Source organism: Etheostoma spectabile, chromosome 11 (assembly GCF_008692095.1).
Source record: "Etheostoma spectabile isolate EspeVRDwgs_2016 chromosome 11, UIUC_Espe_1.0, whole genome shotgun sequence".
In the NCBI taxonomy this organism is placed as follows: Eukaryota; Metazoa; Chordata; class Actinopteri; order Perciformes; family Percidae; genus Etheostoma; species Etheostoma spectabile.
The window spans coordinates 3,862,977-3,890,834 of NC_045743.1; the positions used below are offsets into that span (position 1 = coordinate 3,862,977).

Sequence of the window (27,858 nt, forward strand, 5' to 3'; positions counted from 1 at the left end):
GAATATATGCAATGCAATTATAACCAGGCTAACTCCATCTGCTTATAAAGATCGTGGGATATGAGTGAAAGCTCCAAAACGCCTATTAAAAGGAATCCCATGTGACGAGAATGGTTCTCCTCAACCTTCATCCTTGTTCGCTGTGTTTGACTGGATTTAACGACGCCTAGTGGCCAACGTTTACATAGCTATAGCTTGGATGATGTGTTCAAGAAGTCCTGTAAATTATCGTTCAATGTATGTGTCGCCAACTTTTATTTATTGTGAAATATGCAATTTTTGAAACGAGAATGTTCAACTGCGTCAATAAAACAAAATTGATAGCGAGATTTTGCTGGATGTAATGTCAGCTCTACAACGAGTCTATTTGGTGTCCAAGATAATTTCACACGGTTGCCATATTTAACAACTTGCAGTCCGTGAATGCAGCACAGTAATCGAGCCGCCTGTATTCTTTACACGGCGTCTCTCTGCGGCCATGGTAACACTGGACCTCTAATTCAAAAATACAACACAAACGAGTGTTTTTCATGCAGGTATGGTCATTATTTCCATGTTCGAAGAGTAGTTGAAGAATAAAATGTAGTTTCTTTTTGTCCACATGCATGTTCAACACATAGCTAACGTTACCGGGGGGAGGATTAAGTGGCGTTTACGGTATTGATTTGCACAGGATTCGTTTTGTTTTCTGTGTGTGGCCTAGCATCAAGCTAGCAAGAGCTAACGTCGGCAAGATGACAGGGTGTACCTAGCTAGACAAGAAAATAAGAATTTGAATAGTGGCTTGATTTAACAGTTTACGATTTAAAAACAAAATGTATTTAAAATCACAGTCTCGGACAGCAGCTAACGTTAGCTTAACTGGCATGCGTTGCCGGGTGTCTAGCAGTATTATCATATCTTATATCTTATCTTGACTTTAGAGCCGCAGCATTATGTCAAAGTAACGTCAGGATTTAGAGGACACCGAGCTCGTTGATGAAAATGTGGGCTTGAAGTAACTTAAAAATGTTGTAAATAGCCAACATTAGCCCAAGCATTGATTTGAATTCTCAGTCGAAGTACTTAGCTTACATGTTTCTTTCCCCTCTCACCATATAGCTGTTATTCAGCATGAATTTGGCAGAGATCTGTGATAACGCCAAGAAGGGCCGTGAGTATGCTTTGCTGGGGAACTATGACTCCTCCATTGTGTACTACCAGGGCGTCATTCAGCAGATCCACAAGCACTACCAGTCCCTCAGAGACCCTGCAATTAAAGTCAAATGGCAACAGGTGAGTTCCCAAAAATCCCTGGGCCTGCCAAATTACACCAGTTATTTAACAATCAATACAGAGCAGCCTGTGCTCTGATTGCCGCTCAGTAGATTTATTTATTTGACTAGGACAATGCACATTAACCCTCCTGTTGTCTTTGGGTCAAAGTTGACCCCTTTCCAAAAAGTTTCTATATCAGAAATTTGGGTTTCTTTCAAACAAATTTTCCAAAAAAACAACTTGGATGGTTCCCAACAATTTTCCTCACAATCAAAAAACCATTGGTAAAAGGACTTTAAAAAAAGAGAGAAAAATGTCAAAAGTGACTAAAATGTGAACAAATGTTAAATAAAGTGACAAAGATGTGGAAAAATAACAAATTTCAAAAAAGTAACAAATGTTTAAAAAAAAGAAAATTGATGATGTATTTTATTCCATCAGCTATTGACTTTTGAGCAAAATCTTATTTGACCTGGTCGTAGCTGTGGATGTGACAGGGTAGTGCTCTGGTGCACTGGCTTCATTAGATGTTGTTGATGAAGATTACTTTTTTGATTGATTGCTTTTTCAGTAATTGCTGTTTTTTTTTTTAATTGTTCATTCATTGACTCCTGTCTGTAAGACATATAGCCCTTCTCGAGGATTAAAGCTTTACTCTAAACCCTGTGTTGTTTTACAGACATCCATATCAACTGCTGTATTTTTCAGTAGGATGTCCTGTGATGCAACGCTGATACAATACTGTCTTTCTTCTTCTGTGACCAGGTCAGGCAGGAACTGACTGAGGAGTATGAGCAGGTGAAAGGCATCATGGGAACGCTCGAAAGCTTTAAATTAGAGAGGCCACTTGACATTCTTGCCCCTCAGTCTGAGGAGAGACCTGAGGATCCAGCAGTATGGCCCCCTCCTACCCCTGCAGAACACAGGTGTGTGCGTGTGCGTGTGCGCGCGTGTGTGTGTGTGTGTGTGTGTGTGTGTGTGTGTGTGTGCGCGTGCGCACCTTGGTTGTGTATCTCTGCTTATCTCCGGCTTGCATTGTTTCATTGACCTTGTTTGTGTGGTCCGCCACAACAAAATAAAATTCCATGAATCTATTTTCAACTACTGTCAGTTGAAACTTGAACAGTAGGTTACGTTTTTAATGTTTGCTTGCAAAAACAAAGATTGGCTGAGGTAATAGTGTAAAGAAATACATACTGTGTACTTCTTAAAGAGATTGGGTTATATTTTGAAATCGACCAGCCTGTCGGTTTTCCAAACTCACAAGTTTTAAAACACGTGCCTAATCTCTGGGGGTGATTTCAATCAATCTCCAGGAAGCACGTCCATTAAATTTGTATATAATAATATGCACTGATAGCTAAAACAATTCATTAAATGTGGAGTAAAATACCAAGGGAACAAGACTGCAGTGTGTGGGTACTTTCTATTTCAGCCACCTGTTAGGTCCAAGGAACTTCTTCACTTTTTTGCAGAACTGATTGTTATTGATACTACCCAAAAAGACTGTAAAACAAAATACATACTTTGTGTATAGTTTTACTCTTGTGTCTCTGTAGGAATCTAGTTGCAGTGAAGCGCCCCAACAGTGCGGCAAGGCAGCACAGGAAGGAGTCCCCTGGTCTGCAGCATCGAGGGGCAGGGCCAGGAGGCCGTGGTCAGGCCAACCCTAAACCAGACCGGCCGGGTTTGAGAGACGCCCGAGGCACAAAGGCCAAAGACGATAAGGTTAGACCACTGCAGTTAAGTGGAATGAAAGATGGATATGTGAGCTCCTTAAGAAAAGAGTCTCTCTTTGAAAAATACCTGTTTTGGGATTTATTCATCTGTTTTCTTTCTTTTTTTTCCATCAGGGGAAGAAAGGGGCTGCAGAAGGGGATGTAGAGCAGAGGAAGTTTGATGGCACGGGGTATGACAGCGACCTCGTGGACTCACTGGAGAGAGATATCGTGTCCCGCAACCCTAATGTGCACTGGTATGGTAGCATACACGGATTCTTACATACCTACTCTTTTATATGTTTCGCTGTCGGGAAGTTTCTTTTGTTAGCACTGCTGACTGAGTTCTCTGGATGAACTGTAGGGACGACATTGCTGATCTGGAAGATGCTAAGAAGCTGCTGAGAGAAGCGGTGGTATTGCCCATGTGGATGCCTGACTTCTTTAAGGGCATTCGTCGCCCCTGGAAGGTACACACACACACACACACACACACACACACACACACACACACACACCACACACACACACACACACACACACACACACACACACACTCTTTACAGTCCTGCAGCCTCTTGCACCAGCTGAAAAGAAAGTTAAATACAAAGAGTGGCAACACTAATGGCAACACTGTAAAAAATACAAAGAACAGTCTTTTTAAAACACAAAACAAAAAGAAATTAAGACACCTACAAGTAATTGTTTAATTAAAAAGGAAAAGTAATGTATGTAACCACATGTAAACTAGCTAATAGAGTGTATTGCACGAGGCTCCACGTGTTTGTTCGTTACTTTATTAATTATTCAGCGGTCATTGCTCATCAGGTGAATGCAACATAAAAACACATTTGTGCCCTTGTCTAATCCATGCAACAGGAACTGGACATTACAATACCAAATGTGCATGTCATTTCATCATTAATGTAAAGGGATGTAGTCTTTCTCAGACATTGTGCTGCAGGTGTAAACATTGAATGAGTTTTTAACCGTTCTGCTGTGACAACAATAACAAAATAAAAGACTTTTTTTTTAACATTTTAAGACCATTCTTCACTCGACGGTGTAACTAACTTGTAGGGTTTACCTCTCACACTGCGCTTAAACCTAAGCTACGTTTGAATCTGGAACAACAAGCCTGCGGTTCTTTGCTCAAGTCTGAACACAACATTAATGTGAATGCTTACATATATTTGCATCACTAACATCTTTCATTAATGGGCTGCCTCTCAGTATCTATATGACTCTTCACACCAGCCTCTGTTGAGCTGCATCATGTGAGACTCCTTCCCCCTCAGGCCCGCCATGTAAAGGTCAATAAATTACCTTTTTTACAGCAGCACAGTGCTTTTCCTTTTGTCTGATATATGCATGCATAATTGAACTCTTTACTTAGTTAGAGCTCTTTTTTAGAAAACTGAAAGTGCAGTAAAATGACTGCTTAATAAGTTAGTTTAATTTGAGATGAAGTTCATGGTTGTTTTATTGGCAAACTGGTAAGATGAAGGTATTTGTTTGACATTCAGTAAAGAAGTCTGTGCAGTTTTGTTTTGTCAACTCTCTACTGCAGGATTTCTAACGATCACTCCACGCTTACTAGAGAATGAGCCATCCCACCTGCTCCTGCTGAAATTCGGATCAATCCTGCCTGCATCAGAGTTTATATAACAAATCTGTCTGCCCCATCCCGCAGGAAATATAACACATATTAGCCCGTATGTATTCTAAGGCAGCAGGGAGTACAAATGCATAAAAATGTTATGGATTGTGTCACTGGTCCTTTTGTGGTATATGTAATCGCCATAGCAACAGACACAAATCAGCAGCAGTGATGGTCCTTGATGTTTACTAAAGAGATTTGTGTCAGTGTACTGTCTGTGTACGTAAGTTTATTTTTTATTTTTTTGAAGATAATTTTTGGCCATTTTAGCCTATTTAAGAAAGGAAAGGAGGAAGAGAGATGGGGCAGACATGCAGCAAATGGCGGCAGGTCGGACTCAAAGCCTCTGCACATGGGCGCCTGCTCCCCAGGTGCCCTCTGTATGTGATTTTATGTGTCCTAAGTTTTAACGTTTTGTTTTAGGGCGTGTTAATGGTCGGCCCTCCCGGGACAGGGAAGACCATGTTAGCCAAAGCTGTGGCCACAGAATGTGGGACTACTTTCTTCAATGTGTCCTCCTCCACCCTCACCTCCAAATACAGGGGAGAGTCCGAAAAACTTGTACGTCTGCTGTTCGAAATGGTACGATTGCCTACGTGTTTTTGGTCTGTTTAGCAAAAACCTCACAATACCAAACTACAGATCAAAACCTTTTGTTATCTGCGACAGAAAAAGTCTCTTAAACTATTTTCTTTGCTTAGGCTCGCTTTTATGCACCAACAACCATCTTCATAGACGAGATTGACTCCATCTGTGGCAGAAGAGGAACATCTGATGAGCACGAAGCCAGCCGCAGGGTCAAATCAGAACTTCTGGTTCAGATGGATGGTGAGTGAAATACAGTGCATTCAAGGATTTTTTATTTTTATTTAATGTTAACAAAAAATACAATCAAAAGCATAATTGTACACACCAGACCATTCAATTCAAATCACTTTATCCATGCCCAAGGGGAAGACAAAAGTCTTGTTTGGGATACAATCTTTGTTACAGAATGGGAAACATAAAACATAACTGTAAATGTGCTGTATTTATATAGCGCTTTTTCTAGTCTTAACAACTACTCAAAGGGCATCTCGGGGTTCATGTCTTGCCCAAGGACACTTCGACATGGGACTGCAGGGCCAGGGATTGAACCCCCAACCTTTCGATTGGCAGGCAACCGCTCTACCACTGAGCCACAGCCGCCCCAACTCTATAGAGTAGAGATCCTAGATAGATTCCAAGATCATGTCATATGAATGATATGGGAATGTGCATATTTTATATAATTATGTTGTGGTTTTTTTGTGCGTGTTTTGTGCCCAGGTGTTGGGGGGGCTCTGGATAATGATGACCCCTCTAAGATGGTGATGGTCCTCGCCGCCACCAATTTCCCCTGGGACATCGACGAGGCGTTACGACGGCGGCTAGAAAAGCGAATCTACATTTCCCTGCCCACAGGTGACCTCTTTACACACTGTGGTAACCTATAGGCGGCGCTAGCGAGGGGCTTGGGGGTGCTGTAGGATTTCCATAGCACCCCTTTTGCTGTTGTTTATAAAAAAAAAGTGTTATTATGTAAATAGAATAATTTATATTTGAAAAATGAATAAATGCATTAATAAGACAGACCGATTGTTTTTAGAATAAAAACATAAAGCCAACACAGGTGATTGTATTCGGCCAATGGGCGCAACACACATTAAACTTTTGGCATACTTCTGCAGTAAGGTATTTACACAGAAGAAGAAGAACGCAATGTTTAAAATGACTTGTCTAGTATTTGAAATATGTTTGGTGGCCTAAACAGTTTTATGGTGCTGTTGTACCGACAATGTTTGTGCATAAAAAAAACATAAATCAATCTCTCCCTCTCGCTTAGGCTAAACCGCGGAGGAGGTGGGTACATATCTGCGCTCTTGTGTGTGTGCGCATGTGTAGGCCATGTGTGTCAAAGGGAACCCTAAATTTCAGAGCACCTTCACTGAAACATTGAATAACCCCATAGCACCAGCAAAAGAAAATCTCTGGCAGCGCTGCTAGCATAACCGAGGCAGCAATGCTGTTTTTTTGTATGTGTTGGTGTGTGTAGCTATTGGTCGCGTAGAGCTTCTAAAGATCAACCTGAAGGAGGTGGAGTTGGCTGATGATGTGGACTTGGACTTCATCGCTGAGAAGATCAAAGGCTACTCTGGAGCGGATATCACCAACGTCTGCAGGTGTGTGTGGTAGTGTGAGCAAATTGATAATCCGTTCATCATTCATTCCCTTCGCCTCCTAATAAAATAGCTCTCATAAAGACTGGCTAAGGACACACAAGGGAGAGGCAGAACCCTGGAGAGTGAAGTGTCTCAGCCCCTCTGGTATAAATTTGAGGACAAAGAAGTGCTTTTTTTCTAACTGAATTTTTGTACATAAAACTACTCCGCTACAGATTGTCCTTCAAATGATGGTTGTTATATCTCAGGAATTATGAGTGCTTATGTTTCATGGAAACATTTCTGTATATTTTTATTGTGCTGCTCATGTTGGGATACGTTAAATGGCAGCATTAAAGGCACAGAAATTGCAATTGTGCACTAACTGCGTTTCAATTTTGTAAATCAGATATGGAAATACTACAGCCGATAATATAGATGCAATGTAAAGAGATGAAGTGTGACTACAAAGGCGGCATAGACGGTGTGTACAGCCATTTGACTCATTTTGAAATAACAAAGCATCCATAGATAATGTTTTGTGCTTGCGTGAGAGAGGGAGACAGATTGCAAATTGCAAAGTATTTGCATATGGCCTTGAACCTGAACCACTGTCAATGTGACGTCTGCAGGCATCACTAGCCCTAATGTCTATTACTTACCGGCTCTAACTCTGTGTATTAGGGGTGTGAATATTCACTGATTTTATGATTCAGTTACCATTATCCTGTCAACAATTCGATCCAAATCAATATCACGATGCGTCACCTCCTCAATATCATTATTTATTGCAACACATGGTTTTCATCAACAAACTCACCCCCCCCCCCCTTTTTTTTTTATTGTTTCTGCTCTTAAATAAGACACTTCCTGAATGTAGCAGAGTTTTAACACTGCAGACAAGAGACGAAAGGCAAAAACAAAAAAAGCAGCGATTGGAAAATCAACAAGTAGTATCAGTAGGCAATAACTGATTATGGTCTGTCACTGCATCGATGCAGAATTGTCCACATCACGATGCATTGATGCAATAATTAATTTCAACACCCCTAGTATGTATGTTTGATTTTATCATTTTGCTTGCAAACTCACAACAATGGCTATTAAGTCACAAAATGACACAAGCGTGGATACTTCAGATTGGCCTTTAAAACAGTGAGATGATAATGACTGATACATATGTAGCATCCTCATTACCATGTGACACATACCTAAATATAGACGGATAATACCAATGACTATTTTAAAGTATGCAAGGGTTTGTGCAATATGTTTATATGCTGAACAATATTTCTAACACATCTCCTCACCACCGTGTCCTTGGTCTGGTCCTTTCTACTGTAAATATGTTGGAATGGCAAGGTGTGTGTGTGTGTGTGTGTGTGTTGTGTGTGTGTGTGTGTGTGTGTGTGTGTGTGTGTGTGTGTGTGTGTGGTGTGTGTGTTGTGTGTGTGTGTGTGTGTGTGTGTGTGTGTGTGTGTGTGTGTGTGTGTGTGTGTGTGTGTGTGTGTGTGTGTGTGTGTGTGTGTGTGTGTGTGTGTGTGTGTGTGTGTGTGTGTGTGTGTGTGTGTGTGTGTGTGTGTGTGTGTGTGTGTGTGTGTGTGTGTGTGTGTGTGTGTGTGTGTGTGTGTGTGTGTGTGTGTGTGTGTGTGGGGTGGTGTGTGTGGGTGGTGTGTGTTGCGTCATTCTTTTGACAGGGTACACTCTAACTTAAATAAACTATGTTTTAGGGACAGTGTGTATTTTTGGTGTGTTTGTGAACACCCTTGCCCCTCTTTGCATCTGTCTTTATGTGTACATCAGGGATGCGTCCATGATGGCAATGCGTCGTCGAATCCAAGGCCTAAGCCCCGAGGAGATCCGAGCTCTGTCCAAAGATGAACTGCAGATGCCTGTGACCATGGAGGACTTCACCCTGACACTCAAGAAGATCTCAAAGTCTGTCTCGTCTGCAGACCTGGAGAAATACATAGCCTGGATGGCTGAGTTTGGGTCAGTATAGAGAACGGTACCGTTAAGACCCCCAGGGACCAGGACTTTGAAAATGATGAAAGCCTTGACGATGAGGGACTTGTGAGTGTGTGTCACAGAGTGGAGTGAACTCAAGTGTTTGAACCAGGCAGCACATCAGGGATCAAGATTATACAGGGGCTCAAGTTCACATCAGAAAACTTTGAGACTTGTGCCTTTGAGAAAGCACTGCTGCCCTTTCACATACTCTTTCCTTGTTGCTTCGGCACAATTGTCCGTGTAGAGACTATCAATTGCCCGGATGCTGACTTAAGTGACCTGTGAAAGAAAAGGCGAACTTTTAATGTAAAAATAGCCTAATAAATACAGGTAGACCAGGAAATGCACTCTAGTTTTATTGCATGTTAGCTTGTTATACAAGTGTTCCCCATCCACTTCACCAAACAAACTTTGCTTGTAAATTACCCGTTTCAAACTGATGAAAGCCAACTGTTTACAAATAGGTTACAGTTTGTGAGATTTGATCATTTTGGTTAATCAATGCCCCCAAAATTGCTATAAAAGAGTCCCTGTTCTGCTCCATTCTGGGCAAGTTTCATTGAGAGGAAAAAAAAGATTAAAAAGAAGAATTTCACACCGCTGATCTTCATATCCTGCTGTCAGAAATCAACAGTCAAAAACATAACAAGTTTAGTAGTCAAAGTCGTATTGAGAGACCTGAAATAATAAAATCTACATACAGCTGCAACAACAGAGGATGTTCACAGGGAAGGCGTCTTGCTTGAAAACCTTGAAGCAGATGTCGCCGTGACAATATTTTCCAAACAAATACTGAATTGTTAGGCTGACATGCCAATATATGCCAGTAAAACCTGCAGTCGAACCTCCGATGATGATGGTGATGATCATTCAGATTAAGGTATTCTAATTTAGGTTTCTGGCAAATGCAACAAGTTTTCTTAAATGACTTGTATGTTCCACAGAACAAATCTGATTGTACTTTGGAGTCTTGCACGAGGCCCTTTCTCTTAAACAACGGTACGTTTGAGCACTTTTAATGTTTTTCCTTTAGGATGTACTTACTACTGACTGAACACACTTGAAGAACCACAATGTCGTGTGTTTTATGTAGCAACCATGTGTTTATATTTTGTTTTAATATTTGTTTTTTTAATTTTAGTTCAGTTGAGACAAACAAATGTAGGCAATCTAAAAGAACATGGCTGCTGGACCCATGAATTTTGTATTAAAGCATACCGTCAATTCTTGCCTAAATTCCTTTTAATCTTTAATCTTACTTAATGGTTGCTTTTTATGTAATGTAATTTAATAAATTGATCACCCAAAAGGGAGTCATTTCTTAACATCAGTTCTTAACTATCTTGTTAATTGCATTTTCAAAGCACACAAATGGTTCCGTAATGCTGGAGCTAGCTAGATAGATAAATAGATAGATAGATAGATAGATAGAATGGAAGTAAATGGGCCCATTTTGTTTCCAAAGCTTTTAACCGTGTCACGTTGTCTTTGTCCGCAGATTGAGTTTGCTCTGTTGTCATGGAGATGGATCTGTTGACATTTGAGTTTAGAATGAACGAAGTAGTGTGAACGAGAAATCTTAAAGGTGCTATGAATGACGTCATAATCACTACATCTCTAACAACTGAACTATCTCCCTTAAGACTACAGTATGTGACAGGGTTAGAAGCGCAGTAAAAAGCTTGTAAATTGACTTTGAGTTGGGATTAGCTTGTCAAATAATAGAATAATTGTTTTGATATATTAAACCCGTGATGTGAGCTACAAGATTAGAAAAACTGGATTCTCGCAAAATAATTGATTCTTGACAGTATGATCAGTACTTTGGCTAAAATGTAATTTAGAGATTTGCTCCTGATCTTTTAGCAGCTGTGTAGCAAAAACATTAAGAAGTGACATTGTATAAAACAATTTGTATATTAGTTTGTGTATATTTTGAGGTGAACAAAACAGCAGCGTACATCAGCCTGTTGTATCATCCTGACAGGCTGTGCCTTGTTTTGTCAGAATACATTGTGTGCCCTTTACTATTGGATGCCATTGTTAAGATTTTGTGAGATGCATTCTTATGTTGCTTTATTGTTTTTGTTTCTTCAGCACTCAAACACTTTCTAGGTCAACAGCAGTGCTTTTCACCTGCTTATTACTTTTCAAATGTAGGACAAATTGTACACAGTGCTCTTCTATGTGCTGGTTTTCAAATTATTAACCCCTCTTGATGATTTGTCCTTTTTTACTGCAGTACAAGCAGTCCACTGTATTCCCTATTTGCACTGCATTGTATTGTAAGGCTGTTATAAAATATTGGTTTTACTGTTTTGAAAGCTGAGCATGTTCCAAAACTCCTAAATGAAAACGGATTTGTCCCCGTAATATAACACACCTTAAGTTGAACTTTTCAGTCTGTTATCAGTATCCCCTAAAGCCTTTAATCAGTTTGCAGTGTGATTTAATGTTTTTTGCTTAGAAACAAAAAAACATAAGTATAATAAGTATTTGGAAATAATTTGCAGCACAGGACCCGAACATGTATTGTGTACAATGTATACTGGTGTCTTCAGACTTCTAATGAAGGAGATTGATGGATGTGACGATACACTTGTCCATTGTTGTTAGACCTGTTTTTCTTTATTGAAATGTGTATATCCTCCATTTATGAGGGTTATGTTTTGTTGAAACTGTTATAAGGAGGTGTTGATTCAACATTATGATCATTTTTGAGACTGTGGTGCTGTTAAACTGCAATCCATAATACGGAGAGGTGTTTCTGTTATCTTCTATCATCTATTAGCCTATACCTTCATTAATATAAATAGACAGAAACACCTGTCAATATGAGGTTTTATTTCCCAGAAACCAACTGTAACCATGTCAGCCACTTCTGGAGTTCTCTAAACCTCATTTTAGCTGTCCATGTAATATATGTTCTCACTTCAGCGTGGGCTCCAGGACCGTGGTGAGGAAGTGGGTCCTCCAGACTCTGGACAGCTTGACAATAATGGAGAAGGACCCTAAACGGGTATGAGAGGTGAACGCCGGGTTTGAGTCTTTGTTGTGGGATTTTGATAAGTGATGGATGTTTTTTTTAAATCATGTGCAGTGGGCGGACACTCAGAACCATGAGACCTGAATAGGACAGGTAAGGACTAATAAGAATTAGGCCTCTTTTGTGGGTAGTCAGATATGATTTTCCTAGAAATGTCCCAACATATGTTACACTTATGGTATCCAACTTTAAATGTAGACAACATTTCCTCTGTTATTGTGCTAGGTACTTAAGTAATTAGTATTAGTACTTTGGAGGCCAATAGTGGTGCAGTATCAGAGGTGAAGATTAACTAAATACAGTTACTAAAGCGCAACACTTGATGAAATTGAAAGGTACAGTACATGTACTAATATTTCCATTTTATGCTACTTTATAATACATTTTATTTACATAGTGGTACATGGTACTCAAAGAAACTTTACAGTAAAACCAGTACATACCGCACATTAAAAACATAAGCAATTTATCTATATTGAAGATGGGAAATAGTTTACGCACTACATTATATGAGACAGCATGTTATAGTTCATTTTATTTTTACTACAACTAATTATTTAAATACTGCTGTAATCAACATGATGTAGGTCAAAAACTTACAGTATTAACAGTATAATCGCACATAAAACATAAGTCAGTATTAACTATCCCATTAATAAGCAGGGAAATAAATTTACTCATACTACATTATAGAATGTCTGATTATAGCCTTTCCGTTAAAGCGAAATGTTTTTACATACAAGCAAATCGACTTATGAATACCATGCATTAAATTGCCAATTCAGTCATGTTCAGTGCACATACTCAGATATTACGTTCAAAATAGTCCAATCCAACAGTGTGTAGCTGGGTTAAAGTTCCAAGCCTGCATTTGAAATTAAGCAAAGTCAAATAATCCAATTTATATTAGATGCTACTTGACAGTACCCATGTAAGTACTATTTACAGAATGGCCCATTCAGAATAAATATTTAATTCTAGTTCATTCAGATTTCAATGTTTGCAGTTGCATGTATAGGGGGTAATTTGACACGTTAAGCACTGCGGTATCTTAATCTTAATACTGTAATCAATGCTTGTATAATTTTGAAATTTTAATCTGTATCAAAGTCTGATAGGTAACTTATAGCCTGCTGTCAGAAGTGTCGTTGAATAAAAGATAGCCTACATTAACCTATGGCCTCCATAATGTAGTGGAGTTGAACTACAAAGTTGCATAAAATAGAAATACTCAAGTAAAGTACCTCAAATTATACTCAAATGCAGTACTTGAGTCAATGTAGGCCAACGGTTTATCACTGCTACTCAGACCTACACACAAAGACCTTTAATGAATCTTTATCATGCTTTTTGGGGAAAAACATAATCATTGATCTGTTTAAAAAATATTCGATACTATCAATTTGCTACGAAAATCAGTTGCTAATGTAACGCTCGGGCTGAGTGGTGCGTGTCTCCTCTGACGCTGTGCGGCTGCATCAGCGCACGGTTGCAACGCGACAGTTCGCAGAGACGGTTTTTCCCCCGTTATTATCGCACAGTGTGTCTAACGTACGTTCAAGAATGGAGACTAAACCGGTCATCACCTGCCTTAAAACCCTCCTCATCGTATACTCCTTCGTGTTTTGGGTACGTAGCCTTTCGGTGTCTGTTTTTTTTTTTATATCTAATGCACCATGATGTGTGTTTTTTGTTGTTGTTGTGCGTGATGATAAAGGGGGTGGACAGCGGCAGCATCATCGACGGAATCATGCTGTTGCATGAATATAACGCAAATAAAAATCGCATTCTTAATTTCATGTTTAAAATGTGGATTATATCGTCTTGTATTCTATTAATTGTGTAAAGCTTGACGTTTCCACACATTTATGGCTGCCGGGCGGTCAGTGGTGTGACTACATAGCATCATGGTTGTTGTCAGTCAGCGCGGAAGAGGATGGTATAACATCACCGCAACGATGGCACTCCGTCTGACGTTAAGGGCCTCATCTGTTCGATACGGCTCGTTTAAAGCCCATTTTCTCACCACATAATGTAACGTTACATTTTGGGGTCGTCGCTATAAATCCTTAAAGGGACCTTGCACCCTTAGTATATACTCCCACACAGATACAATGCCATTACCCCAGCAAACCATTGATTCCTATAGGAACACTATAGAAAAAGTGCCTTAAACTGAGTGTCCAGAAAAACAGAAACACTTACACATGATAGTCCTGCATTCAAAATCTCACTTAAGTAAAAGTATTAGTATTAAGTATACTGATAATTGCTGATAATACTAATACTAATTAAGTATTAGTATTAGTATTATCAGCAAAATGACCGTTTGCGGCTTTTGTGAGTAGCCTACTATATTTGATGATTATTATTTATGCATTAAGATGTAAGCAGCATTTGTTGTAGCTGCTCAAGAGTAGCAATACCACAGTGTAAAAATACTCTGTTACAAGTAAAAGTGCTGCATTCACAGTACTTAGGCAAAATTAGGCTATATTAGCATCAACATACTTAAGTAGAAGTACTCATTATCCCCATTCCCAAAGAATATTTATATTACTGAATTATAATTATTGATACATGAATGATGAGCGTCATTTTTTTTCTTCAGATAAATGTAGTTAAGCATATAGTAACCTACAGGCTTCCAACATGTAATGGAGTATAAATTGAAGTAACATAGAAATACTCAAGTACCTCAAAGAGATTATTAATACTACTACTACTGTAGTTGTATGTTTCTTGACACAACATGTTTAGGTTGTACTTAGTTGTGTTGTATTTATGTGTTCATTTTGTGTGTTATTGATTGATCTTACAAAGGTTTTCTCGGATTTAGATTAGAAAATAGTCTTAAAAAATGCCTTTCGCAACCTTAAAGCCTAAAATGACATCTAGAAATGTGTAATTTTCTTGGACCAACTGTCCAAAACCCAATGATTTTTAATTTACTGTAATTTAAGACAAGGCAAAGAAGCAAATCCTCACATAAGAGAAGCTGTATCCGTAGAATTGTGAGCATTTATGCTTGATAAATGGCTTAAATGATTATCAAAATAGTTGCCAGTGTTTCTAATATTCCATCTACAAGCTCCAAGTATTTTTTGTTTAGTGGACAAACATCCATGTGAAGAAAAAGCAGGCAACATGTTTTGGGGATCTTGCAACTATCAGTGTGTGTGGACTACCCCTCCTTTTTCTTTTGTATGCTGTTTAGTTCTGTACCCAGCTGGAGTTGGACATCCATGTGCACTGTCCACCTTCTAATGTCCACCATATTTACATACTATCATGCAGAACACAGCACCTCAAAAGCCTCAAATTATACCATAGAGTTTAATCAATGCCTCTGGAGGATCTTTTTGCCAAGGTCTTAAGCTGCAAAGCTCCTAATGGAAATTAATAAAAAATGTTGTGTTCACAATGCTGAGTAAGCAGTAGCCTATATAACAGTCATTTGAAGAATAGATTTCTCAAATCAAACAAATCTGCTTCCAGTTTTGGGATAGATTACTTTTGAGATTAACTTGAGAAGTTAAATAGTATTTTCATATTTACCGTTTGGTTTTGACTGCTTTGGAAATTTCTTTGTTTACCTTTTCATTAGTCTACCAGCTGAGTCTTCACATATAATCTAGCCTTTGGGCAAGCAACAATATGAATAGGTAAGACAACACATGACTGACGAGCCTGTTGATTAATTTAGTGCGGTTGTGACCATGCAATAATTCTGGGTTATTGGCCGATTTCTGATAGCAATCAGAACATGTGAAAGAGACGTATCTGTCCATAATGTGTTAAGAATCTGAAGAGTACATTCTCTGCTTTCCTAAACTAACCTCTAACATAGCAGAATTAAGTCTGGATGGAAACACAGAAGCTGGAATCAGGCTTTCAGTTACAAAGGCTTAAAAAGCAGAGCTGTGCTGTGTATCTCCCTGCATTGCAGACATGTGCCTGTGTCACTGATATGCACTTTTATATTTAGTCAGGATTGGAGCGTCTCTTTGCGCTCCCTTACATCTACAGCATCAGGTTTCAGATGTCTACAGTGCGGAAGGGTCTCACAGCTCTGTGGCTCCATTCAACCCTGAGGGGTGAAGCAGTGGAGAGGTTCACTGGCAGTGAGAGAGCTGCCTTTAATGTCGGGCCATGGTTTCACTGTCATCAGCTTGTCGTGTTGAATAATGTCTTAAGTGTGAATAGCTACTGTACGTCGCCATACTTTTTACACAGGACGGTCATATGCAGAGCAGGTGGTAGAGTCTGTGTGGTGTCCTCGCCAGCATATTTTGTCATCGCACCTTCTGTTGCTTTATTAGGCCTGGGGAGGAATAAGAGGAGGAGGAGGAGGAGGAGGAGGAGGAGGGAAGAGGGATGACCTGTTTTAAACTCTTAGGCTGGCCGGCCTAGCATTGAATTTCAAACAAAACATGTGAGAGGGTGGGGGGTTCTCTGCTCCAGGGAGGAGAAAGGAGGCCTGAAGCTGTTTGGGATTCAGCACACATGAAGTCTAGATGACTTGCCCCTACTCCTTTGACTTCATTTCCTTGTTGGCTTCAAAATGAACACTTTACTACTTTCATTTTCTGATGTTTTCTAGATGATATAATCAATTGATTACTTTCCATTACATTTATTTTGCAGACACTTTGCTCCAAAGTATAGCTGGGGGACATGACAATAAATATTGTGAAACAATATAGATTAGTCTACCGTCAGAGATTTTGACGTACCATTTAAATACCTCAACATTCATCCCTTTAATATGTTTGTGTCTTGGGCCAACCTCTCGCCACAGGTTGCAATAAAATGTCAACATAATGGTGTCTATGCATGGTGGCCTGTTCAAGCAAATCTTCAAATTGTGTAATATTAATACATGTTAGTGGCCTAAAGATGTAAGACTAACCAGTAATTCACAAGCAAAAAATAAAAATTAGTAAAAAGTCAGAAAAATTAACATTGCAGGAATGTAGTTGTTTTGCTTCTCTGTTTCTTCTCTTCTTTAACCCCTCAGATTTATTTTACAACTGCTTGGGGGCTTCGAGCCTCAGTTTGAGAACCATTGTATTAGCAAATTGTTGGCGAGGTTGCAAATCAAGGAGCAAAGCTGGTTTATGGCAGTTCGGGATTTTTGCATCAATTTGACAAAGTACCTTTTATTTGTCAGGTATTTAATTGACTGCATTAGCCATAAACAGACGTTCCTGTCTTTATAAGTTATCCATTAGCAACTTATCAATACAATCTTACCTTGTCACAATACAGTTTTATACATGTTGTGATTAAAAAAATTACAATTAATGTACTGTAATAGATAATTTCATCCATGCCTCTCATCCATAGTCTAAATAAATTTACCCATAAGATCCAAAGGTGCATCCCTTTCAAACAAAGTTGTTAAGTTTCACTATTACATTTCACTATTAAATGTGTGGTGTGTGGGTGGAATAATTGTAAATTAATCTTCTGTATAATTGAATTTGCTAAGGATAAGTAGGTCTATATTACCCTTGTAAAATATTTAATAAGGGCCAAGAACAACCTAAGATAACCCCTGCTTCTGACCAGTTAAAGCAGCACTAATCAATGTTTTTTATAGTACCAATAGCCAGATATTTCCCTCAGGAGTTGGTTGAGACCAAAGCAGAGCTAAAAGGAAGTGAATATTGGACTTACATGTATCAGATGACCAGAAACACGACTCCAAGCCAATGCTAATTTTGCCGTTTTACTGCTGCCACCAGCTGGCCAAAAAGTGAAGCTAATTGCATCTGTGCTTGTTGGTTTAGATGAACCTGTGGAGCCAAAAGAGTACCTTAGTCTTTGACCATGTTTGCCATGTTGTTACCATATTTATTTCTTTATTTTCTTTAAACCAATCACAATCGTCAAGGGCAGCGCTAAGCACCAGGCAGAGCCACGGTGCCGCTGCAAAAAAGCCTCGGGAAGGAACTTGTTTTGGTGGAACGTGTAAGTTCAAAGGTTGTTTTAGTCGTGCAGCAGAAAACTCAGATTGGACAGATAGTCTAGCTAGCTGTCTCGATTTACCCTGCAGAGATCTGAGATTATGAGGAACAATAGTCCTCATAAATCAACCAGAGTTTAAAATTTGGTAAGGTAACGGACATCCGGCAAAAAATAATGAAATCTGGCAGAATTGGGAATCGGTAACAGAGCAATCCTGGAAGTGGAACGTTGGGGATATAGACTAGAGCCTCACTAATAGTTACGGCACTAGTGTATAGTGCTTTTGCACTGCTGAACAAACAAAAGACAAATAGAAAATGTAATCCATGTACACAGCCGCTACAGTAGTAGAGGGAGCAACATGATGAGCATTTAGATGAAGAGATTACAAAAACAAACAGACAACTCCTGAGACAATTGTAAATAGAAAATCTATTCTACTCGGGCGCCTGAGTATCTCAAGTGGTTGAGTGTGCGCCCATATACAAAGACTTGGTCCTCGACACAGCGGCCGCGGGATCAGTTCTGACCTGCGGCCTTTTGCTGCATGACGGAACTGACTTCCCCTTTCATGTCTAAGCTGTCCGGTCAAAAATAAAGGCCTAAAATGCCAAATACAATAATAATAATAAAAAAATATATATGTCTACTATACTTTCAGTTCTCACTACGTGGTTTAGCTCCATCAAATGTCGTGCCACTAAGGATTTGTCTACCTCGCATCTAACTGCCCACAGCTTGTCAATAATACCCATTTTTTACAGGTTTTACTCACGTCACAGAAACCACAGCTACATGTTTGTGTTATAAATACATGATTTCAAGACATAAAAATATTGATCAATAATAAAAATATTCATTAGTTGGAGCCTTAAACCCATATAATGCAATTTCAAAACATAGTTACTTTTAGCTTATGGTTTCCTCAGGAGATGCCAGTGTGTATGTGTGTTTTTGTCAAGGTAACCCTTCTCATCATTTCACCCTCAGCTGAAACTTATTGTCTTTGTGCGTTTTAGTGTTGATATGGAAATTCCTGTGTGGATGTTTGCATGATCAATTTAAATAGCTTGTGGTAACAATTCTCCGACCCCTCTCACTTGGGCTACTTATACTTGTGGTTAAACACAACCAACTCTAGAACAATACAGCAAAGGACAGACTGGTGATTTGTCATGGTCAGAAACCTTTGCCCAGTCATTATGTGCTCACTCTACCAATGGGGCAAAGTGCAAACGTTGTTAACACAGTCATTAATCTGCAGAGACCTGTTTAAGCTATAGTCAGAGCTTAGATGAGGCATGGCAGCCTAAGTTTATGCAAATATATAATGTGTTTTTTTTGTATTGTTGTTAATCATACATTGTTGTCAATTTTACGTAACGTGACATTAAGCCTCAGGACATAGTTGACTAATTGTTAAGAAGGAACATTTATTCAAGTCGAGTCATTGCTGTTTCAGTCATACTGGCCCATTTTCTGCAAAGAGCCGAGAGCATTCTTGTCATCAGTTTTCGAGGTTCCAGGGTGCACAGAGACATTTTGTACAGACGGCTCCCTCTCTAGTCAGAAGGCCTGGCAGCAGGATGGCGAACAGCCTCCTCTTGGAAAGGAGGGAGGTTAGGATGATGAGTTGGCCCTCGCCGGAGTCAGATCATCAGCAGCCGTTCCACACCCCGCTCTCTTTTCAATGCCAGTAAGACATACCCAGCTGAGACACACGCCGCTTCAGCTGCCTCGTACAACACCCTCTTTTATCAGCAGCCTTCATTTGAAATGCTAAGATAGGCGCAACAGGAGGAAGCGTTTCGCCTCGGATCAAAGAGCTTCTTTGATATGTCCCCTTTTTTTCTCTCTCTTTCTTTCTGTGTGTTTGTGCAGTTATATTCGTAACGGGGATAGCAGGTGATTGCCATCCCAAACGGCAGATAAATTTATGTCTGCTGTCTGCCGTCTCCTCCTCCTTACTCTAATTGCTCTGCTTTTTTGTTCCACCTTGATCCACTTTCTTCTCCTCCCCCTCGCCACGGCTGCTAAAACACAGCTATTGTAATTTCGCAGAAGTGCAGAGATAAAGGCCTGTTCCCTGCTTTCATTCTTGTATCATCCATCTCTCCAACTCCCACCCTCTAGATAACAGGAGCCATCCTGCTGGCTGTGGGAATATGGGGGAAAGTGATGCTGGGCCCGTACATCTCTCTGATAGCCGACAACTCCACCAACTCCCCGTACGTCCTCATCGGCACCGGGACCGTCATCATCGTTTTTGGCCTGTTTGGATGCTTTGCCACCTGCAGAGGAAGCCCATGGATGCTGAAGCTGGTAAGAGACTGTAGGGGGAAGGGTGCAGTGCATTGTTGCTTGGAGCGATGGTGCTTAATTAGCCTCAAGTCACATTATAAAGGGAATAATGGTTGACCTCTATCTTGTGGAGAGGATCAGAAATCCACTAGATGGTACAGGGCACTTGTTACAGTTAATTTTGTGTGTGTGTGTGTGTGTGTGTGTGTGTGTGTGTGTGTGTGTGTGTGTGTGTGTGTGTGTGTGTGTGTGTGTGTGTGTGTGTGTGTGTGTCTGTTTTGCCTATGCGCGTGTGCGCACAGGCAAATGATGCACTAAGCCAGAGGGTTTTCATGCAAACTGTGCAAATCTCCCTCTTCCTTCTCCTCTCTCTGTAGTATGCCATGTTTCTATCACTCGTCTTCCTCGCTGAGTTAGTGGCTGGGATCTCTGGATTTGTGTTTCGCCACGAGGTCAGCATACATGCAACACACCACAAGAACACAAGTCTCACACGAAAGCTGTGTAAAGCACTCTCATGCTGTTAACGTGTCTGATTCTGTGTGTATGTGTTTGCATTCTGCAGATAAAGGGAACCTTTCACAGGACATACACTGACGCAGTTCTGAACTACAACGCTGAGGACGAGGCGAGCCGTGCTGTTGATTACTTGCAGCACACGGTAAGTCCCCCGTGACACAAAATCATCAAGGTGAAACAGATAATACTTGCATCAGCAGCACACCAGAAAACAACCCTGAAGACTAAAGGTTAGATTCTTCTAAAGGATAGCAAATCTTTTTTATTGTCAACTAATCCCATGAATCCCAAAAACTAAAATGGATTTTTTCTACTAACAAGTCTGTGTAGCCAAAGCCTTGTATAGCAGATTTATCTGTACCAAAGAGCTTTATTGTCCAAAAGATGTTTATTTTGAGTCATTAAATATAAATAAAAAATGAGTTACCAAATATGTATTAAACTGCAGTTGAAAATAGTCCTGTTTGGCTTGCGTAAATGATTTAGCCTTTTAAAAAAACACAGAAATACTCCCTGCCTTCTCTTTTAATCCTTATTTCCTCATTTAATTTCTATGCTTTCTCTTTTTCTGTGCTTTTCAAGCTGCGTTGTTGTGGAGTGTATAACTACACTAGTTGGTTTGGCAGTGTGTATTACCCATCCAACGGCATTCCTGCAAGCTGCTGTATTAACTCCTCTGACTGCAACCCAGAAGACCTCCGCAATGCAACTCTAGCCTTGAACAAGGTCTACCACCAGGTCAGTATGTCATTGTAATTTCTGCTTGGTACTTAATGCTGTAAATGACTCTCACCAGTCAGACCATAACTGTATTTATATCTGACAGAAGAAACTCATTCACCTTTTAAAACCATCTCCCTCCTCCATACACTAACTGCCTCAGATAGTCTCCCGGATATTCATCTTGCCCCTAATTTGCACATATAACATACAACACGTCCCTGTACCCTCCTCTGCAAACTAACATGTCCCCTGTGTTTCAGGGCTGCTACGAGCGGGTCACTTCATTCATGGAGACCAACATGGCCATTATTGCGGGAGTGACGTTTGGGATTGCGTTCTCACAGGTAAGAGTTGAAAAAAAAAGTTTTTATAGCATTAATAAATTATTAACAAGTTAAATATAGAGACATGATTACTAAAAACAAGCCAGACAAGTGCTAAAAAGATGAACAGACACATCTTCTAATCCCTTTAACATTGTGTGCTGCCAGCTTTGGAGCTGCAGGGGTTCTGATGGATTGCTTTATAGAAAAAATGAAGAGATATTTTTCAAATGGCCTTTTTTGTGAAATAAATTTTGACCTGAAGGAAAAGCACAAGTTTAAAAAATAAAATGGATGATGGCTGAATTCCATTTAGCTGCTTTAGGTCCTAGTGTTGTTCATGCTGGCTCATTGTCACACGGCCATGGCTTACTGCACTCTTGAATAAAACAAAGCCATCATTAATGTTATTAGTAACACCTGCGTTTTAAGGACTTTGACCAATCAAAAATATCGGCTGCAAAAAAGGCCAATTGCCTGAAACAAGTACCTGTCTAATATGCCAGTAACAATAGTTCCTTTTTTGAAATTCTACTTTAAACAAAATGTACAGGCTCATAACCTCTTTTTTGGTTCTTCTCAACAAATACATGTGCAACAAGAATAATTTTTTCTATATAGTAACTTTTACAGAACATGTCACAACGTGCTTCATAAGAATAAAAGTGTTGAAAATAAGACAAAAAAAGAACAAGAATTTAAAAAATGAGTAAAATAAAAATATTAGTTATTAATTGTATAAAATTATTGTTCTTCTCATCCAATACATGTGACAATAATAATGTTCTTTTAATATAGCACCTTTTACAGAAGATGTCACAAAGTGTTTTATAAGGGTAAAAGCGTCAACAGAGACCTGGAACGTATGACAATAAGAAGGGCATTCCACAGTGTTGCAGCCATTGCTCCAAAGGCACGGTCACCTTTTGGTTTTAGTCGAGCGTGAGGGACATCCAGTAAGCCCTAGTCAGAAGACCTAAGTGACCTACTGGTATTATAAGGATGGAGAGGCACAGAACTGCACATAATGCTCTATTATGTTAGAACAACAAAAATTAATAAATCCTGAACTTGATAGGAAGCCAATGTAAAGAGAGTGGTAAGATAGGAGTGATGAGAATCGTCCTGCTGGACCTGGTCAACAGCCTTGCAGCAGCGTTCTGTAACTGTAACATTGAGATTTTTTATATTAGACTACAGTTGAAGAAAGGGACTGAGCAACGTTGGAAAAACACTGAGCAACGTTGGAAGCTGTGTAATCTGAAGCAACAATAACTCAAATTAGCTTGTGAAACCTCAGCAAAATTGAGCTCAATGCAGATTTACTTTGTATAATATAGTCTAGATTTCATTTAATGTAATTCACCATTATTTTGCAATAAAAAAAAAGAATCCTGAATTTTGTTTGCATCAAACCATGTAGTTCCCATGAGGTGTCGTCTAAAGGCAGAAGTGTTTATAGCTGTTTGGAACGGCCACACATAAAAAACTTAGAAAGGGATAAGATGCAGTGAAACATACAAATAGGGAAAACAATAAGGACCTCCGTCTTATCCCCAGTGAACTGTAAAAATCTGTTTACCATCCAGTTTTAAATGGAAGTCAGTTTGTCGGTCTCCGGCCTAAAAGAGACATAAAACTATGTATCATCAGCATAACAGTGACATGAAATAGCAAATAACAATGCTGGAGGGAGGAAGGAGAAACTAGTAGCACCATCATTCTTACAACAAGAATGCAAAGTTGTCAAAACAAATGACGTCTTCATTTTGAGAAAATGTTAATGCCAAACTTTTTGAATCCCAGACATTAAATAAACCAAAAGGCTTCTCTGTCTATCTTTCAGCTGATTGGCATGTTGCTGGCCTGCTGTCTGTCCAGGATCATCACAGCCAATCAGTATGAGATGGTTTAGCTGATGTGATGTGGCAGGTGAGAGACATTTAAATATGTGCACAACAAACACACACCCACACATTTAATGTAACAGCTGCGATAATCAATATTTTTTTTATTTTTATGAATACAATTGCTGAGAGAATGTAAAAGGTGTCACTCTACAGAGTTTTTAGCCTTTCAGCAAAGTTTCTAAGGTGATAGTAGTAAAGTGAATTGTGTTTTTCCTGTTCCCAAATGGCCTTTAAATTAATTAATACTGGTTTAATTAAAGGTGCCATAAGTAATATTGACAACTAGCATTTAACATGGTTACTGCAGCCCAAATTCAAAATACCGGAGAGAGTCGTTTCCCCCGGCCCCTCCTCCCCAGACTGGAAATTCACGGGGGTTGCCAGGTTGACAACGCTGAACACAATGTCCCACAATGTCAATGATAGCTAGATGCTAGTCTCGCATTACCAGACATTACTTCACAGTGCAGCGGAGTAGCAATGCTGCTATGTTGGCGGCCATGAAAGCCTGTGCTCTCGCGGCGTTCTGGACACGGCTGACAGCCATCCTTTCTCGGCTAAACATAACAACAACAACCGCTAAAAAGACAGCGACCTCGTGGTCGTCTGTACCCAGGTCACAGTCGCCATTTGTCGGATACGTCCTTTGAACAGAAGCGGGGAAAGAATTTCGGCAGGGGGGAGATTTTCGTTTCTATTACTTTCCGGACCCCGTTATATAAAGCATTAAATAAACATAAAAACCTTCCTACACAGCTTGTCTATACACTATACATTACACATTATGGTTTTAAAAAAGTGGGAATCATCTTACTGTCCAACATGACATACTTGTGAAGCTGGCGATAGTAACACTAGCCGCAGGATTATTCCACAACGTAACATACCATACATTGCAGAGCAACCTGTAGAGATCGTAAGCTGTGTCCCAATTCAACAATTCATCACGGACGTAACGTTAGCCGTGATAAATTAGCTTAAAGCTCAATGCTTATTTCTTCAGGAGGAAATTAACATACTCTGCATCCTTTTGGGCTGTAAGCTGTCTCCATCTTTTAAATGCATCGCCAATATTTACCCGTGTTTTACCACGTCTCTTTTTTTAGGTCAGGTAAAATGAATCTTTCTCCGTCAATCCAGTTGCTGCTACCATGGCTGCAGAATGTTGTTTTTGCATGTTTGCATTACATATCTGGCAACCCGGGTGTCAAAATGGGCAGCTGACGCACAGGCCAAAATAAAAACAGACATTCCATCCCAGAAAGGAAATTTCAAAAAAGAACACACTGGCTTTACCACAGTTGTCAGAGATGATAGTATTTCAACTTAGCATGTTTTCTCAATATCTGTTGACATATTGTGGTAGTTTTTTTTTATTTAATACAGTAAATATATTATATATTGGACCTGTAATACACGAGTAACTCTTCTTTCTGTTGTGTTTTTGTATTTTAAGGACAAGAAGAGACAAAGAGCCTTGACACATGATGAGAGTAAATTCCCAAAACACTATCACACGTCTGTATTGGAATTGACCTCCCTCTGTCTCTCTGCCTGTGATCTTTATGTAATAGCTTAATGTATCTTACTGTAAAGCACCATTCCTCGACTCACTGCTGTTGCATCAAAGCATTCTATACCACACATCCCACACGTGCTTGATGTAGAAGTTGCTCATTAGCACATATCTCGGATCAATACAGCCTACAACAAGCAGGTAGGCCAGAGTTGTTTAAGTTGACAGCAGTGTTTGTCTCAGATAGGCGTTATGGTGAAATTTGGCTTTTTTTGGCTGCAGCATGCTCCACCGACCATCGTCAGAAGAACACTGCACATCTTTGTACAGAATGATGTTACTAAAGCTTGAAAGTAAAAATGTAATAGCTAGGTTTAGTTTTGCATTTGACTTTGTCATTGCTCACCATTGTATAGACTATGGTTGTGAATTTTTTTTAACTGATCTTGTGTACCGAGGTGGATAGTTTAAGTTTATATGAAAAATAAGGAAACTGACAAAGGAGAGAAAAGGAAGGATTGTATTAGTGCATTTTTACCTGTATACGAGGCACGCTATTGCTTTGATTGGATATTTTATCCCAAAAGCAGATTATGATGTACATTGTTAATTATAATTGTGTTAATTATAATTCAGTATCAATTAATGGGACAAATACACAAGAACCAAATGAACTATTAAACAGCCCAAGTAACTTAAAATAACGCTCAACTTTGCCCTAATTTACCACTCCTACATATACTTATGACACTTAATGTAACTTAATCTCTTTTTGGAGATTTTTTTATTCCTCAAGAAAAACAAACACATGATGTCAATTAGGACACAAATCTGTTATAGACCGAAGGCCGGGTCACACCAGAAAGTAATGTTAAAGTATCTCTGACTCTAAATACATGATAAGTTAAAATCGTTACACTCAGAGTTGTACTATCAACTGCTGTTTTATAACTGTTTTTGAGCCCATTTCGTGGGGAAGTTTATACGAAATAAAGATGGATCATGCAACACACAGCTAAAATGCTGCAATAGCTTCCTCAGTGTTGGCGCTCACTTGTTCTCCTAAAGGTCAGTTTTGGTAATACATCTGTTAAGATGACTTGTTATTGGTCAGCAGTGCATATTAGCTTGTCAAAGCTCACCAAAATTAAACTCAATGCAGATTTACTTTGTCTAATTTAGTCTAAATTTCCATTAATATAATGTGCCATAATTTCACCACAACATCCAGGTTGAAATGCTGGTGTGACCCTGCCATTCCAGGCTCTAAATCAAGCCTAACACTCAGTCCAAACTTTAACTGAATTTTGTATGCTTCAAACCACATAGTTCCTATGAGGTGTCGTCTAAAGGCAGAAGTGTTTATAGCTGTTTAGAACGGCCACACTTGAAGGCAAGATGAAAAACTTTGAAAGGGATAAGATGCAGTGAAACATACAAATAGGGAAAACAGCTCACACTCTCTCTTCTCAAAGGCATTCACGTTAAACCCGTTTTAGCTGAAATTTGACAGATTCTTCAATGTGACTGAGTGAGCTGCTTGATGACTCAACAAACACGTCATTTGAAGCATACTGACACCTTATTCATATTTCAGTTATGGTTTCAGTACTGGTTTATGAAAAAGTAACTGACTAAATAAAAAAAAATAAGATCAAAGCAACAGCTGAGAAACTTGTTTTTGTTGATCTCCAATGGTTAAAGTTTTCACCCTGTTGCAGGGATGTTCAGGTGTACCTGACATCACTGTTGGGCGTGGTTACAGGTGCAACAAAACAAGGATTCTGGGTATTAACAACCTTTCAACTAGAAGGGGTCTGTGAAACACATGTTTCAGCCTGTTAGGGTGATATCAGATCATAAATAATGCCAGCTGGGTGTTGACAGTGACAGAAGTTGACCTGAGAGATACGCAGGACTCCAACAGTGTTCATCTAGTATTTACAGTATTTTAAGTAGTGCATCAACATGCTATCCTCATCCTCATCATCACTTGTAGATATTTATGGGAAATGTAATTTATATAATGTAATGTTTCTCATTCTAATAAGCTAATCGGTAAAAAAAAAGTGTCACAGTTTTGATTCCGCACCTTGTGCTGTTAATCTGTATTTGTTATAGTTTATAGGACTCGCATTGGAAAAATAATCGTGGCCAACGTTTTGTTGAGAATAACATGCACATGTAGATGTTTGAATTTAGCTGTATATTTATTATGGTTTGGTTGGCATTAAGTTTACAGTTTTACCAAGTGATTTTCTCTCTCTCTTTCAGTGTGAGTGTGGGGGGGTTTGTGTCTTTATTTGACTGTCCCTAACCTTATGTGTGTGTGTGTGTGTGTGTGTGTGTGTGTGTGTGTGTGTGTGTGTGTGTGTGTGTGTGTGTGTGTGTGTGTGTGTGTGTGTGTGTGTGTGGTGTGTGTATGTGTGTTCAATTTTGGTCTGTTTGGTTGTGGCTTTTCAAACCTTTTTGCTTTTAAAGCTCTACATTTATTTAGTGAATGTATGTTTTCCAACACTGAAACTTATATTTCCTTCCCCAAACGGATGTTGTCCTGTAAATACTAAATTGTAATACCATCCTGCTTACACATGGGGTCACCAGACACTCAAATAGAATTTCACCATGCTGTCTACTATTGACTAAGTCACCATCAGTGGTCTTATTATCAATAAATATACAGAATAACAATTGTGTTTGGCGTTTGCTCATTTTGCTCTGT

General features: G+C 39.4%; 2 protein-coding genes and 1 long non-coding RNA gene across 5 annotated transcripts; 2 read left to right on the plus strand and 1 right to left on the minus strand.

Annotated features, from left to right (window-relative positions):
• The first annotated feature begins 416 nt into the window (after positions 1-416).
• On the plus strand, positions 417-10,049 carry katnal1 (katanin p60 subunit A-like 1). 3 transcript variants are annotated; one of them, XM_032529621.1, is made up of 11 exons: positions 417-536; positions 1,102-1,275; positions 2,023-2,183; positions 2,817-2,985; positions 3,111-3,232; positions 3,340-3,445; positions 5,059-5,217; positions 5,337-5,463; positions 5,944-6,078; positions 6,710-6,836; positions 8,619-10,049. In XM_032529621.1, exons 1-11 carry the CDS (start codon positions 531-533, stop codon positions 8,815-8,817), a joined length of 1,485 nt encoding a protein of 494 aa, XP_032385512.1. In that variant the 5' UTR covers positions 417-530; the 3' UTR covers positions 8,818-10,049. The 3 variants fall into 3 exon arrangements, with proteins under 3 accessions (XP_032385512.1, XP_032385514.1, XP_032385513.1); XM_032529623.1 differs by lacking the exon at positions 8,619-10,049 and adding an exon at positions 6,907-7,907; XM_032529622.1 differs by lacking the exon at positions 417-536 and adding an exon at positions 862-986.
• Positions 6,382-23,088, minus strand: LOC116697970 (uncharacterized). Its single transcript, XR_004334087.1, has 4 exons — positions 22,987-23,088; positions 22,845-22,856; positions 16,449-16,450; positions 6,382-6,393 (listed from the first exon to the last, which is right to left on the minus strand). It is a non-coding gene; the product is annotated as an uncharacterized LOC116697970 (long non-coding RNA).
• tspan7 (tetraspanin 7) lies at positions 13,294-27,827 on the plus strand. The gene is made up of 8 exons (XM_032529624.1): positions 13,294-13,500; positions 19,978-20,166; positions 20,523-20,597; positions 20,711-20,806; positions 21,247-21,402; positions 21,648-21,731; positions 23,557-23,642; positions 25,077-27,827. Exons 1-7 carry the CDS (start codon positions 13,435-13,437, stop codon positions 23,623-23,625), a joined length of 735 nt encoding a protein of 244 aa, XP_032385515.1. The 5' UTR covers positions 13,294-13,434; the 3' UTR covers positions 23,626-23,642; positions 25,077-27,827.
• The last annotated feature ends 31 nt before the right edge of the window (positions 27,828-27,858 follow it).

Excerpts from the sequence above, each read along its gene's own strand:
- katnal1 (XM_032529621.1), top strand. Across the intron at positions 3,233-3,339 it reads CGCAACCCTAATGTGCACTG|GGACGACATTGCTGATCTGG; the intron begins GTATGGTAGCAT and ends GATGAACTGTAG. Across the intron at positions 5,464-5,943 it reads ACTTCTGGTTCAGATGGATG|GTGTTGGGGGGGCTCTGGAT; the intron begins GTGAGTGAAATA and ends TTTTGTGCCCAG.
- tspan7 (XM_032529624.1), top strand. The coding sequence starts at position 13,435 with ATGGAGACTAAACCGGTCATCACCTGCCTTAAAACCCTCCTCATCGTA. Across the intron at positions 13,501-19,977 it reads TATACTCCTTCGTGTTTTGG|ATAACAGGAGCCATCCTGCT; the intron begins GTACGTAGCCTT and ends CCCACCCTCTAG. Across the intron at positions 20,598-20,710 it reads GATTTGTGTTTCGCCACGAG|ATAAAGGGAACCTTTCACAG; the intron begins GTCAGCATACAT and ends TGCATTCTGCAG.